Genomic DNA, 13,820 nt, shown 5'->3' on the forward strand with positions numbered 1-13,820 from the left:
AGGAAAAGGAGAGAGAGAGGAAAAAGTGAGAGGTGGAAAAAAATGGTACTATATAATATCAAAATGTGTTGCTTTTAGGGCGCTACATAATCCTTTTTTTTTTTTTTGCTCTTCACTTTTTCACCTTTTCAGGCTGTTGAGGAAGGGGCGGCAAAATTGTTGTTTGGTGGATTTGGGCCCCCGCCCCATACAGGCTTGCCCCCCCCTGGAAAAATCCCAGCTACGCCACTGCCCCTGTGTGGGAGATTAAAGTCATGCCTTCCACAGGGGGTGTACAGATTTCAACTGGAATTGCCCAATTACCTGTTGTATGTTCTTGCTTCTTTTCCATCACTAAGTTGACTCTCTTTGCAACTCTCAGGCATCTATCACAGAAATTCAGATATTCAAGTGATTCCTGATGACATCTTGATGGCGGAGTAAATGTATACTTCTTGGTGACCATACATCTATATAGTGTTGCTTTACGTATGTGAAGTATCATTGACTTCCCTTTGACTGAGGTACTATCATGCTGCTGCACTAAACTTCCGTTACAGACAGAACATGAACATTGGTCATGATCAGGTGCCGATGAGCCAGCAGTTTGTGCAAGTAGTTTTTCTCTGTATTGGAATGAAAAGATGGTGGGAAACAAAGGTGGGTAATCTGGTTATTACACCTGGTCAGCTGCAAATAGAGGGTGGTTCTTGAAGCACTGGGCCTCCTGTCATAGCAGTTGCAATAAGACAGTTTGCCAAATGTTATGTTTCCTATTATTACATGATTTAGCTCCAGCTGGATTAACCCAAGTAGCTCCAGCTGGATTAACCCAGGATATAAGTAGCTCCAGCTGGATTAACCCAAGTAGCTCCAGCTGGATTAACCCAGGATATAAGTAGCTCCAGCTGGATTAACCCAAGTAGCTCCAGCTGGATTAACCCAGGATATAAGTAGCTCCAGCTGGATTAACCCAGGATATAAGTAGCTCCAGCTGGATTAACCCAGGACATAAGTAGCTCCAGCTGGATTAACCCAAGATATAAGTAGCTCCAGCTGGATTAACCCAAGTAGCTCCAGCTGGATTAACCCAGGATATAAGTAGCTCCAGCTGGATTAACCCAAGTAGCTCCAGCTGGATTAACCCAGGATATAAGTAGCTCCAGCTGGATTAACCCAGGACATAAGTAGCTCCAGCTGGATTAACCCAGGATATAAGTAGCTCCAGCTGGATTAACCCAGGACATCCGTAGCTCCAGCTGGATTAACCCCGGACATAAGCGGCTCCAGCTGGATTAACCCAGGACATAAGCGGCTCCAGCTGGATTAACCCAGGATATAAGTAGCTCCAGCTGGATTAACCCAGGACATAAGTAGCTCCAGCTGGATTAACCCCGGACATAAGCGGCTCCAGCTGGATTAACCCAGGACATAAGCGGCTCCAGCTGGATTAACCCAGGATATAAGTAGCTCCAGCTGGATTAACCCAGGATATAAGTAGCTCCAGCTGGATTAACCCAGGACATAAGTAGCTCCAGCTGGATTAACCCAGGACATAAGCGGCTCCAGCTGGATTAACCCAGGAAATGTTTATAGCAATTTTACCCTATTTAACCTTTGACCCATCTCCGACCTCAACCTGAGCCTACTAATACGATAAATGCTGCAAAGATGGACACCCATTTATCAGAGGTATTTATGACTTACATTAATAACTCAACTATGTTCCTATCGTCATCTTTAGTTTCCATTCCTGGCTTGGCTGCATCAGATTCTGCCATATTGTTGACTTTTTAATCTCGGGCTACTGATATGACATCAAATATTGATCTAAAAATGAAAAATTAAAATCAGTAGATTGTTTATTCACTTAAATTTATTGTGATTAAAGAGTTTAACTTTCTTTTTTGCTCACCTGAGAACATGTTTGCTGGGTCGACAGCAGACGGTGATGCTGTGATGTTGTCATGCTATTCACCAAACATGTGGTGCCACAATAATACAAAAACAAGTTATCATTTTGATTTTGTCTTTTTTTTACCTACATGTACTTGCTTGATTGGCGAGTGGCAAAAAAGTTAAGTTCCATGCCCACAAGCAAACTTCTGTACAAATTCAACTTATGCAAATGAATCAACCACAGCTCATTATAACCCAATGACATCACCAATGTTGTAATGCTATTCACCAAATATGTTGTGCCACAATAATACAAAAAAAAGTTTTTATTTTGTCTTTTAAAATTGCTTTTATTCATCGTAACAATAATATTAATAAAGGAAACAGGTTATTTAGGAAAAAAATAAACTTTTACATATTAAAAACTAAATATTTTCAGATAATGATAAATAACTGAATTAACAATAACCGCACATCGTCAATCATCAGTCTGAATCAACCAGGATTTCCCCATCAAACCATCATTACGGAAAGCATAACCAAATTTCCGACATTCAATTTACAAATATTGTTTCAATTCTTCTTAGCAAGTTATTAGTCAAAATTTTGGGGCTTTTATTACCGTAACCACTCTGGTATAAGCCCACCCTCCTACATGTAGATGGAATGTGATGGTCGGCCGTGTAGGACATACCAGAATTTTCTCCTCGTCCATAACATCTGAGAAAACATGGATTCATCCGTTTTCTCAGGACTTGGCAGATTAAACCAGGTGTTACAGGCTTTGAATGTTTCAAATGTGGAACCGTTGTGGTCTTTAAAGCAGACCAAGAATAACATTTTCTTGGATATCGATTGGAAAACACCAGTGAAACCGGATTTGAATATTCGTGCTACCACAGTCACATGTGACTTTGGAAATTGCCACGCCTGCTCCATTGAACTCCTCGGATGTCACTGGGAATAAGCTAAGGAAGAAGTACAAATCCCCGTTTACAAAGAAAAGAGATCGGAAAAGGTTTTAACTGTGGAAAGCTAGGAAAAACTTTACTGAAAAAAGTCCAGAGTGTACCAGCTCAATTTAGCGTTGGTGGTGTGGTACAAACCCCGTTGGCGAAACTTCCCAGGGTTTCTCCAAATTCGCAGCGACTCTTGAAGCGTTTTTGTCCCCGACCTCTACGTTTGGACCTGAACTTGGTCGTGCTGCCTGTGAATTTGACCAAACTTTGTTAAGGCAGTACCTGAAAATCACTGCCCGCCATCCGCAGCTTGATCTGAACTTGAACGTGAAGTCATCTGACAATATACTTGCAGTCATCCCAGAAGCAAACTCTATTCGGGTCCGAGTCTCTGCCAACTCCCCCAGGAACTAAGCCTGTCCAAAGTGTCATATTTAAACAACTCTTTATTTCAAAAAGTTACACCAATCTTACAGTGAATCCGATTGTTTGATAATAAACAAACATGATTTCTTGCTTTATTTCGGACGTCCCCGTGGCGAAGTGGTTAAGGTCATGGACTTCTAATCCATTCATGAATTTTTGCTCAAGTTCGAAACTTCCCACACTTTTTTTTAATGTTTTATTAATCAATTTATTGTCGTAAATCAAGAATAACACCATTTCGAACATCCAGTGCTATTGTGATATTATATTTTTTTTTCATCAAACAAACATGTTTGATTTTTATTCACATTTAGTCCTAGGCCTAGGGCCTACTTTCACCATCCAGATGCTATCACCATGCCTATCATGGCATGGCCCATGGCATCTTCGTCATTTAAAACACATTTATCAGTGGCTCTGTTCACAGCTCAGACTGAAATTATATTTGATATAAATATTATAAATTAAAATCACAAACCGCGAAAGATCGCCAACAACTGCCGCTGAATATTGATATCCAACTACATAGATTTCCCCACAGGGCTATAAAGAACCACAAACCTTGAAATTTGGATATCCAACTACATAGCCTCGCAGGGCTACAAAGAAGCACACTCCACGAAATATGGATATCCAACAAGCTTAAACTAATAGACGAATCCGACCGCCCACTCTCGAAAGGGCGCCATCTTACATCGCCACCAATACGGGGGCCATTTGTGCAGCATAGCATAGGCAAACAACAACAATACTTTGGATATGCTTCTCTAAGTTCACTTCACTGTCACCATCATCAAATTGCCATGGATGCTTAGGCAGATGATGTTCGAGACTGGCCAAAACTAGAATTTCAAGGTACATTGTAATTTACTTGTCAAAAAAGTGAATTTATGCATCTTTTTTCGCCGTAGCGTAGGCCTACAATGTATATATTGTAAACAAAAGCTTATTTCATCCGTATGAAAAGGGTTAAAAAGCATCGGTCGCTTAGCTCTGGTTTAAAGAACCGGATACGCCTACAGGTGTATTGAAAATAGTTTTAACTTTTAAGTAGTATAAAATATCGCAAAATATCAGAAGTAGAGTTTTAAACTTTAAAAAATGCAAATGATGAATGCTTTTAATTAAGAAGCGACAAAAGAACAAGATAAGATTTTCTTCAGCGACGAATTGAAAGTACGATGTGGTAGGCCTACTTTCCGATGAGGCCAATTGAAAATAAATACCCTAACGTCCCCGCCCGATTTTTGAAGATTTTCAAATATTTTTGTTATTTTACTTCTTTGGTCCCTTTCTTTGTTTCTAAAATTGTTGCAATGAAAAGACATGTTTAGAAGTTCTTGCTTCCCATTTATAAACATGTATTGCAAACACTCTCTTCAAGCTAGGGTAGGCCTAGGGCTTTGGGGAAATAACAAAAGGGGCCTACCCGTTTTTATGATGTGTTGCCAAAGCCTTTGCAATTGCAATTTTACACAGAAATGGATGGTAAAAAACAACATATAAATAACAAATAATAAGGGACTCCCTCACTGATTTTTTGAATTTTTTCCAGACGGCACAAATCTTTGCAGGGTTCTTACACTTCATGAGCAAAAAAAATCCATGACTTCCCATGACTTTAATTAAAGAATTCCATGACTTTCTCTGGTTTATAATGCACCAACCATTTTCATACAATTGTACTATTTGTATACTTCAAAACCCTAACCATGCTAAGGGACACTCTACTTTCAAAATATGCTTTAATTCAACCACCTTCACATTGAAAAATGACAATAGCAATTGGCATTTATTTTTTTCAAAACAATTTTCAAAGAAGCTCCATTTTCAAGTTACAACACTTTAAAATGTCCACTTTCCCATATTCAACTATGCACAAAGCATTTTTAAAACTTTTGTACTGGCTTTATGCATAAACTAACAATTCATTGATTTAGGTGGACCACCCACAGAAGCTTTAGGCCTAACATCGGGTTTTGTTAGGGCATGTTTTCAACAACTATAAAAAAAAAATTAAAAAAACCTAGTGCTAATGTTAATTAGAAAACTCTACTGGATATGTACATGTATACCAGTTGTCTATGCATGGTTAATATTAATGCCGGAAATTATCTTGTAGGCCTATTACTTTGCACCAATATAGAGCTAACTATAAAATACCTTCAGACGACAAAGCATGTGTAGCAGTTAGATAGCCCGGGTTAGATAATTAATAAAAAGTATGTGCATGAACCATCTGAAAGTCTGATGAAGTAAATGTGACATCATCAGGGGGGATGAGTCACTTGTCTGCAATTTTCAATTAGAAGTTTTTTGCATCATTTTCTAGCTGTTTATAAATTAATGCTACATTTTGATGCAAACTCCATCAAAATCGGACGTCTGGTTACCGAGTTATGAGCAATTTATCACTGGCTAAAAACAATGATAAAACAAAAGAATTTGAACATTGTTTTTGCCAATATCTCAAAAACAATATTATCGACATCCGACTCATTCCCCTTGATCATGTCACAAATTATTTCGGAAATCATCTTGTAGGTCTATACATGTTTAAAAAAAACCCAAAGTGCATGCATGATCTGAAAGTCGAAACAAAAACGATGTCGGAAATCATCTTAGGCCTATTATTTTGCACCAATAGAGCTAAATAGTTAACTAAATACCTTCAGACAACAAAGCATGTACGTAGTGTAGTAGTTAGATAGTTAATAAAATATGAATGTGAATGTGCATGAACCATCTGAAAGTCGGACGTTAACTATATATCGGAGATCATTCTATAGGTAATTAATGATTAAATTTTTGGCTTCATGCACACAAAGTCATGTAGGCCTATTTTAAAACACATGGCGGCTGTCGCATCTTTCATGCCGAGGAAAAACTGCACTGATCGCGATTTGGCGATCGTAAAATGCCTCTAGACGAATATGCTAAATTCTTAAAATAATGCTTAAATTTTAAGTTAAGTAAGTTATATGAAATCAAAACAACACCGAACTAATAAATTATGCTATAGCAATTGATTTAGCATTATTATAAAATTTATAGGTGAACTGATGTCTAAACACCCATTACCCCAGAATCGAATATGCGGATATGTTTTCAAGGTAAAAATTTCGACATGCAGTTTGACCGGCACTTGTCAAATCCTAACTAAGACCCTGCATCGGGGCCCTGCATGTAAGTACAATGTTTCTCAGCCTCAGCCTTTAAGTTTGACAGCCTTTGCTTTGAGGTTTTTTCATGTTTGCCAGTCATCATAGACTTTAAAAGCATCCTTTTCCGAGGCGCGGAAGTACACCAAATTGGTGTCGGGTGACCTTTGACATTCTTTTGTGGCGAGTGACATGGTCTTTCAATTCACGCCGAGTGTCCTTGACAGGCTTGACTATGCTTCAGTGGTCATGAAAGAATTCAAAAGATAACCTCTGTCCCAATAATCCCAAGCTATTGTCTGAAACTGCACCTCGGAAGATGTATGGTAAGAACACAGTCCTCAAATGATAGTCATATAACGACCAAAGGATAAGTGACTGACTATCATTGAGGACTAGACTTGCTTGCCAGTCCTATATCGCCATACCTATATTAAGGACTGGCTTACGCCATTTTGGATGTCAATGGGAAATACACACTTAACGATTTGCGCCAGTTAGAAACTTGAAAAAATATCTTAAAAATTTCATCAATGTATATAAAAGTGGTACCAACCTTATTGTGCTTGCTAATTTAAGACTCGGTTGAAACAAAATTAAGGATCAAATGCATTTTAGTGTCCAAAAAGGCAAAATTATCGTCAAAATTCTGCCGCAATCGGCAGCCTTGCGAAGGGTTCAGAATTCGAATCGAAGCGAAAATATCCGATCTTTGCGATCAAAAACACAAAATTACAACTTTAAACATACTATTGGCAAAAGACATTATTACCAAACAATATAGAACAGAAAATTTGACATAATTTTCTCAAAATATTGAAGAAATTTGCTCACTAGACATCGAACAAGTACGCAATCCAATTCCCGTTCAAACGCGTAGGAAACTGAAAGTGCATAATCCCCACTATTGAGGACTGAGTTCCGCAGTCTGCATGTTTGCTGCCTTGTGGAAGTACAGTGTAATACCCAGTGCAGTGTTATAACCCTAACCATAACCCTCACCCTAAACCAACCCAGAAGGCAGCTATTACATGTAAAAATAAAAAACCCTAAACTTGGCTAAAGTAAAGCTATTAGGAATGCCAAGTTATGTTACTGTTAATAGTGTTAGGTAAGCTTACGCAACATCAAGTTTGAAGTTACTGCACTGGCGCCTTGACTTGTCCCGACGATAAATACTGGATTACTACTCATATTAAAATCTCATCAAAGCCCGTCAAAAAGCTTTTGAATCTGATGTACATGAGTGGTGTAGATTACGAAATGCAAAGAGAGGTAAAAAAAGCAAAAAAAATCTTATCATGCTGATAGAATTAGAGTTCTTCAGGAAACCAACCCTCGTAAGTGGCATCAGCAGATTAGAGTAATTACAAACAACACAAAACCTGAACTTAGATTAAATATCCCAGGCATAAAAGAGGATGACTGTGCAGGTAAAGCAAACGCTGTTAATAACTTGTTTCCCAATGTCTCGGCTCACATTGAGCCACTTGATAGAAAAAAAGCTCACGCCTTTTTACCTGCTAAATCAGAAATCTGTCAATCATATCCCTGGGAGGTTTATTCTGAACTTCAAAAGCTGGAGGTCCAGATGGTATAAAACCCCAGCTAGTCAAAGAGTTTGCTTATGAACTTAGCATCCCACTCACAGACATTCTCAATAGTTCTTTTAGAGAGGGAATAGTGCCCAGTCAGTGGAAAAAAGCTATTATATTGTTCCAATTCCAAAAACAAATCCCCTATAGTATAGACAAGTTAAGACCTGTGTCTTTAACATCCATCTTCTCTAAAGTTGTTGAAGGCTTTATCACCAAATGGATTTTAGATGATATCGAATGTTTGATAGATGTCTGTGAATTTGGCAACGTCCCAGGGGTTTCCACTAGTCACTATTTACTCAATCTCATTCATTTCCTTAACCTGGGTGCTGAAAAATCACAAAACGTGGGTACGGTAGTGCTAACAGATTTCTACAAAGCTTTTGACCTGAATCACCTGATCAACCACACCCTCCTCATTGAGAAGATGATCCATCATACCCTGGATTTGTGATTTTTTACACAACAGGCAACAGTGTGTTAAGTTAAATGATACCCTCTCTGAATATGTTTTTGTAAACGGCAGGGTTCCTCAAGGTACAAAACTGGGCCCGCTGGGTTTTCAGATTTTAATTAATGATGCCGCATCTGATGCAGAAACTGAGTATTGGAAGTATGTCGATGATATGACTTTTGTAATGTAAAACAAAAAGGTGGCTTACAGGATGACCTAACCAAATTTGAGGATTGGTCTGAGACTATTAACGGTTTGAAACTCAACCCTTCAAAATGTCAGGCTCTTCAGATTAATTTTGGCAAATCTGAACCTCTTTTCTCTGAGCTCACTATTGGCAATGAACCCCTTTCTGTTGTTAATAAAGCTAAAATTCTTGGCTTATGGGTGCAAAATGACCTTAAATGGGATGCCCAGATCAATAATATGCTTGTGGCAGCCATTGGTCTCTCAGATAATATCAGATGTAAACACCTGCTGCCACCAACCCGTTATTCAATCGCATGGCAGGAACCTCCGTAGTGCAAATTCTGTTTCCCAATTTAAAATCAGAACATCTCGTTTTCAGTAACAGCCCAGTGCCCTATTTTATCAATCTTTTGAACAATCAAGGTAAATGTAACTAGTGGCTCATGTACTCACTTTGTGTTGTAATATTAATTTTTATACATTGTATGCTTTTGTTGATGTTTGATGTGCAATAATACATATGTATTGGGGCTTTGGTTGGCATTGAAAAATGTTTGAAAGATGTCTGATTTAGCACGTGTGAGCATGGTGAGTAAAGGGTCTTGTGACTTGAGTACTGTTAGGTGTACATGTAGTAAGTGAGAGAATGCAAACGAGCTTGTGAATCAATATTTTGTTTGTGGTGGCTGTATGGAGTTATGTGTACATGGTGTAAGTGCTGGCAAGTTTGTGAATGGCGTGCTATTCATGTGAGTTTGATGTTAGTGCCTGTGTGTGGGGGTTTGTATGTGTGAGCAGGGTAGGTGAATGAGGATTAATTGCTGTGGATATTGATTATTTTGCAATTTTGATATTTATTATATATTGCAGTGATTGTGCAATATTATTATTTCTCTTTTCTTAATAAATGCTATTTTGATCATTTATGTGTAATAAGGGACCGTTCACAAACACTTGTAAGGGGGGGGCCTGATGCAAAAAGGGGGGGCCCTGAAAATTTTTGACCCTCCTAAGGGGGGGCCCTGAAAAAAATGACCACAAATTTTCCTGGAAAAATTGAGTTTATATGCTTTTCTATGGGGTTGACCCATAATTTTCATGTCAAAAAGGGGGGCCCTGAAATGTTCGAGGTCTGTAAAGGGGGCCCCGAAAAATTTTCGCGATAATTTTTTTTTGCATCAGGCCCCCCCCCCTTACAAGTGTTTGTGAACGGTCCCTACTTTGGTTGCAATTTTTTGATGTTTTAATATTTTAATATTTGTAAAAAATGGCAGCAATTTGACCGGTGGGCCACAATGTTATTTTAATAAAATTGAATTGAATGAATTGAATTGAATTGAATTGAATTGAATTGAATTGAATTGAATTTGAATTGAATTGAGAATACTTTTCCATCTGGAATGTTGAGTCGTTTTTTAACATGATTGACCCCTTATTGTTAGGTAATTTGATTCTCTTTCAAATGAAAGAACTTTCAGCTAAAAATATTGAACTTCAAAATTTTATGAACATCCCTAACTTAGAAGTTAGGTAGTGCCATACTATTACGCTGACTTTCGTATGCGGCGAGGAGGACGAGTTCGACCTCCTGGTTTGTTTACAAACAGAGAGGTAGACAAAAAACCGTTCCGCTTGTCCAAACACTCAAGTATCAGAAGGATGGTCCACAATAGCGTGATTCACGTAACAGGGATTAAAAAGCTGTCACATAGAACCATGTGCTTCTATTGTCCAATTTGCCATCAAGATTTCATATGGAAACAGTTCAGACCCAGTACAGTATCATGTCAGAAATTAATATATTGTTCTGGGTCTGATAAGCCCTTTCGCAATTACAACTGCGCATGTGCAGAAACAAAAGTCGCCAAATAAAATTGGAGATAAATCTGAGGAGGCTACTGTACATTTCAATGCGGTGAACTGTGCGTTTGCATAAAAACATCTTGTACTGGAATTTTACCGATTATTTTGTTTTTATTTCTTCATGATACATTGTATTTGATTAAATATATTGATATCATGAAGAAATAAAAACAAAATAATTGGCAAAATTCCAGTACAAGATGTTTTTCTATGCAAACGCACAGTTCACCGCATTGAAATGTACAGTAGCCTCCTGTATTTATCTCTAAAAATTTTCCCATAATGCATTGCAAGTATGCCGAAATCTGGAATTGCGAACGGGCTTATTATTCGGACTAGAAGTTAGGTAAGCTTACACATGACATGTACAGTTTTACTCAACATCATCAAGATTCAAGTTTGAAGTTACTGCACTGACGCCTTGACTTGTCCCGACGATACATACTTTTCCATCTGGAATGTTGAGTCGTTTTTTAACATGACCAACGAATGAGAACACGAAGAAACTCCCGGGCGAATTTCACAAATAGTTTATTTTTCTGACTATGGGCGCCGCCATCTTGGAATTTTCTTCTTCTGATTTGAAAATTCCTGTTTATACAGGAGCACCGCCGAGTATTATTATTTAAAGGGGTGGGTGTAATAATAGTCCTAACCCCCGGGCCTAACCCTCCCCTTTTTCGGTGCACTTGTTACTGGTTTCAAATCAGTTGCAGTTAAAACATATAGATTGGACAGCTACTTAATCCATTTTTATAAAAAGTAATCCTGTACGGTAGGCCTAGTTATTAAAATGTGTAATTTTTGCACCAATAGGCCTATTGGATATTTTGATGGCCAGTTTTTGGCCTTTGCCCCTTTCCATAAAATTGGCCAGGTACTGTTTATTTTTAGAAGTATTGTAAATTTTTTTAGATATATCAGTCAATTAAAGTGTATATGGGTGAAACCCCAAGCGAGACAAAATTGAAAAGTGCAGACAAGTTGTTGAAATACCAGTTTGAGCGAGCATGCCTGTGCTATGCTATTGGCGTTTTTTGTGTGGTGTGTGTGTGCGTGAGTTGTTGGTCAATGGAAGATGAGACTCAACTATTTGTAATGATCCATGGTTTTTATATCTCTTGATATCTGAACATCATTTACTTTGTATAATTCTTGCATAAGGCCTACCTGACAACATCGCATAACAAAAATAAAAGAAAGTTGTTGCCAACTTCTTGGTTTCGCGCCATTTTGACAGGCCATATTTTGACCGAATGATAAAATTTTCAGTTTTAATCAGGAGAGAATGGACACACATAGGGCCTATTTCAATCAGACAAAAATCTATATCCAATAGCGTTACCTTAATGCACTTATCAAGTCTTTCCCCGGCCCTGGGGGACCCGGGACATAACGGGGAACATGCCGGGACGTAGCCGGGGATGTACACAAAATCATTGCCCTGCAGGCGGGGAAGTTAGCCGGGACTTGGCCGGGGATGTTCAGTAGATCGTCCCCGCTATGCCGGGCCAATCATTCATGTTAGCGGAGGCTTTTGCAGGGGTGTACAATTTTTTCCCCCGCACTGCCGAGACATAGCTGGGACTTTCGCGAAGAAGTCACACCATTAAAAAACATCAGTATACCAAGGACGGCCGATTTTGCATACTCATCTGTAATACGCTATTTTCACGATTGTGGCGCTACAAAGCAAACTGAGGAGTGGGGTAATTACCGTGCTTGTTTTAAGTAACCAATATTATATTAAAACCAATTTCGTGCATCTATAAATGAAAGTCTACTTTTTTTAAAACACTTTATTTTGTTTAAATCCTTATGCATGTAAATTAAGGCTCAAACATGTTGATGTCTTTAAAATTATCGGCATGCACTATTAAATCGGCCGTGTCGTGTACGATCACTGCTATCCAAATAATCCAATCGATCTTTTTTTATTAGCCCTATATTGTGTCGTTCATTCAATAATCGACACAGGTATACCGTGCTGCAAACTTTAGCACATGCTCCCGCTACTGACGAAATGCAATATTATTGCCCTAAAAAGTTGAATCTATAAGTTTTTATCTATGCCTGTATACCGTATATATTAAACTCTGCAAGATAGGCCAGGGCATAGCCGGGATTGTACATTTGTTTTAACGCAAGTCCCGGCCCATGGGGTCGGGATTGTGCCGGGATTGTCACACTGTAGCCCGGCTAGCGGGGGCGAGTCATAGCGGAGGATGTACAGAAAATTTATGCCCCGTAGGCCGGGACTTTAACGGGGTCAGTGGCGGGGATGTCACGCTGGCCATATCAAAACGTTTTAGCTGTGAGAGACCCTTTGAGCTCCTTTGCACACTGCGACTTATTACTTCTTTCCAACACTGCTTATAGGGATCACAAGGTCAAACCCAATCTCTGTGTATAGCTCTATGCATTCTCAGATTACCATCCTTAACCTTTGGTGAAATCTCAGCATACCAACCGTGTCACTGCACGCACTGTATACAGATTGCGGAGAGACCAATATACTTGGTTCATCCAGAGGTGATATGGGGGTTTTGCTTCAGAAGTTCATATACTCCTTTTATAGTTTTTTCGCTATAAGCGAGTGAGATACTTGGCAAATCAGATTCTTTATTAGATGAGAAGCTTGGAAACATCCCAAGCTTCAATTGGATAAAAGGAAGCAGGTATACAAATGGTGCCACGACGTTGTAACGTTTTGAGATAAATGGTCAAAATACATAGAAAAGCAGTAGAAAAGCTGAAAACGCGGATCTCAGGCACAGATCGGAGCATTTGTAATACATAGGCGATGGTGAATAAAAATTATTTGCGAGTAAACAATATCATCTACATTGTTTTCGGCGACGATTTTAAATTGCAGGACATTCTCATGATTGTTTTGGTATGAAGAAGCATGATATCGACTAATAATGTCAAAGTTGTGGGGTTAGTAATACAAATGTTTTGAGAAAATGTCTGAATTTTGTTGATGTCAGTGGACGGTTGTTAATGGAATGAAATAAGAAAATGATCAATGACGCTAGGGTACCCTAACGTTTTGATATGAAAATGTACTTCCCCGGCTAAGTCCCCGCTAGTCCCGGGTCCCCCAGGGCCGGGGAAAGACTTGATAAGTGCATAAAGCTAGCATTATAAGTGTCTCCTTAACTATAAATAACAAAATAATAAATAACTATAAATAACAAAAGGTGCCCACTGCCCACTGGTATCTTGGAGGCATTGTCTTTTTAAAGACATTTTTTGTTTTTCCTAATAATAATACTCGGCGGTGCTCCTG

The 13,820-nt window shown here is 38.7% G+C and overlaps 1 protein-coding gene across 2 annotated transcripts in view; it reads right to left on the bottom strand.

Moving 5' to 3' along the window:
- Positions 1-11,086, bottom strand: part of LOC140138846 (uncharacterized) — a 44,626-nt gene extending 33,540 nt beyond the window's left edge. For both annotated transcript variants that reach the window (XM_072160621.1, XM_072160620.1), the window contains exons 1-3: positions 10,885-11,086; positions 1,687-1,809; positions 304-605 (exon numbers count right to left, since the gene is read on the bottom strand). In XM_072160621.1, the coding sequence (XP_072016722.1) occupies positions 304-605; positions 1,687-1,760 (376 nt within the window). In that variant the 5' untranslated portion in view covers positions 1,761-1,809; positions 10,885-11,086. The remainder of the gene's footprint in view (positions 1-303; positions 606-1,686; positions 1,810-10,884) is intronic.
- Between the last annotated feature and the right edge of the window lie 2,734 nt (positions 11,087-13,820).

Source organism: Amphiura filiformis, chromosome 18 (genome assembly GCF_039555335.1).
Source record: "Amphiura filiformis chromosome 18, Afil_fr2py, whole genome shotgun sequence".
Lineage (NCBI taxonomy): Eukaryota > Metazoa > Echinodermata > Ophiuroidea > Amphilepidida > Amphiuridae > Amphiura > Amphiura filiformis.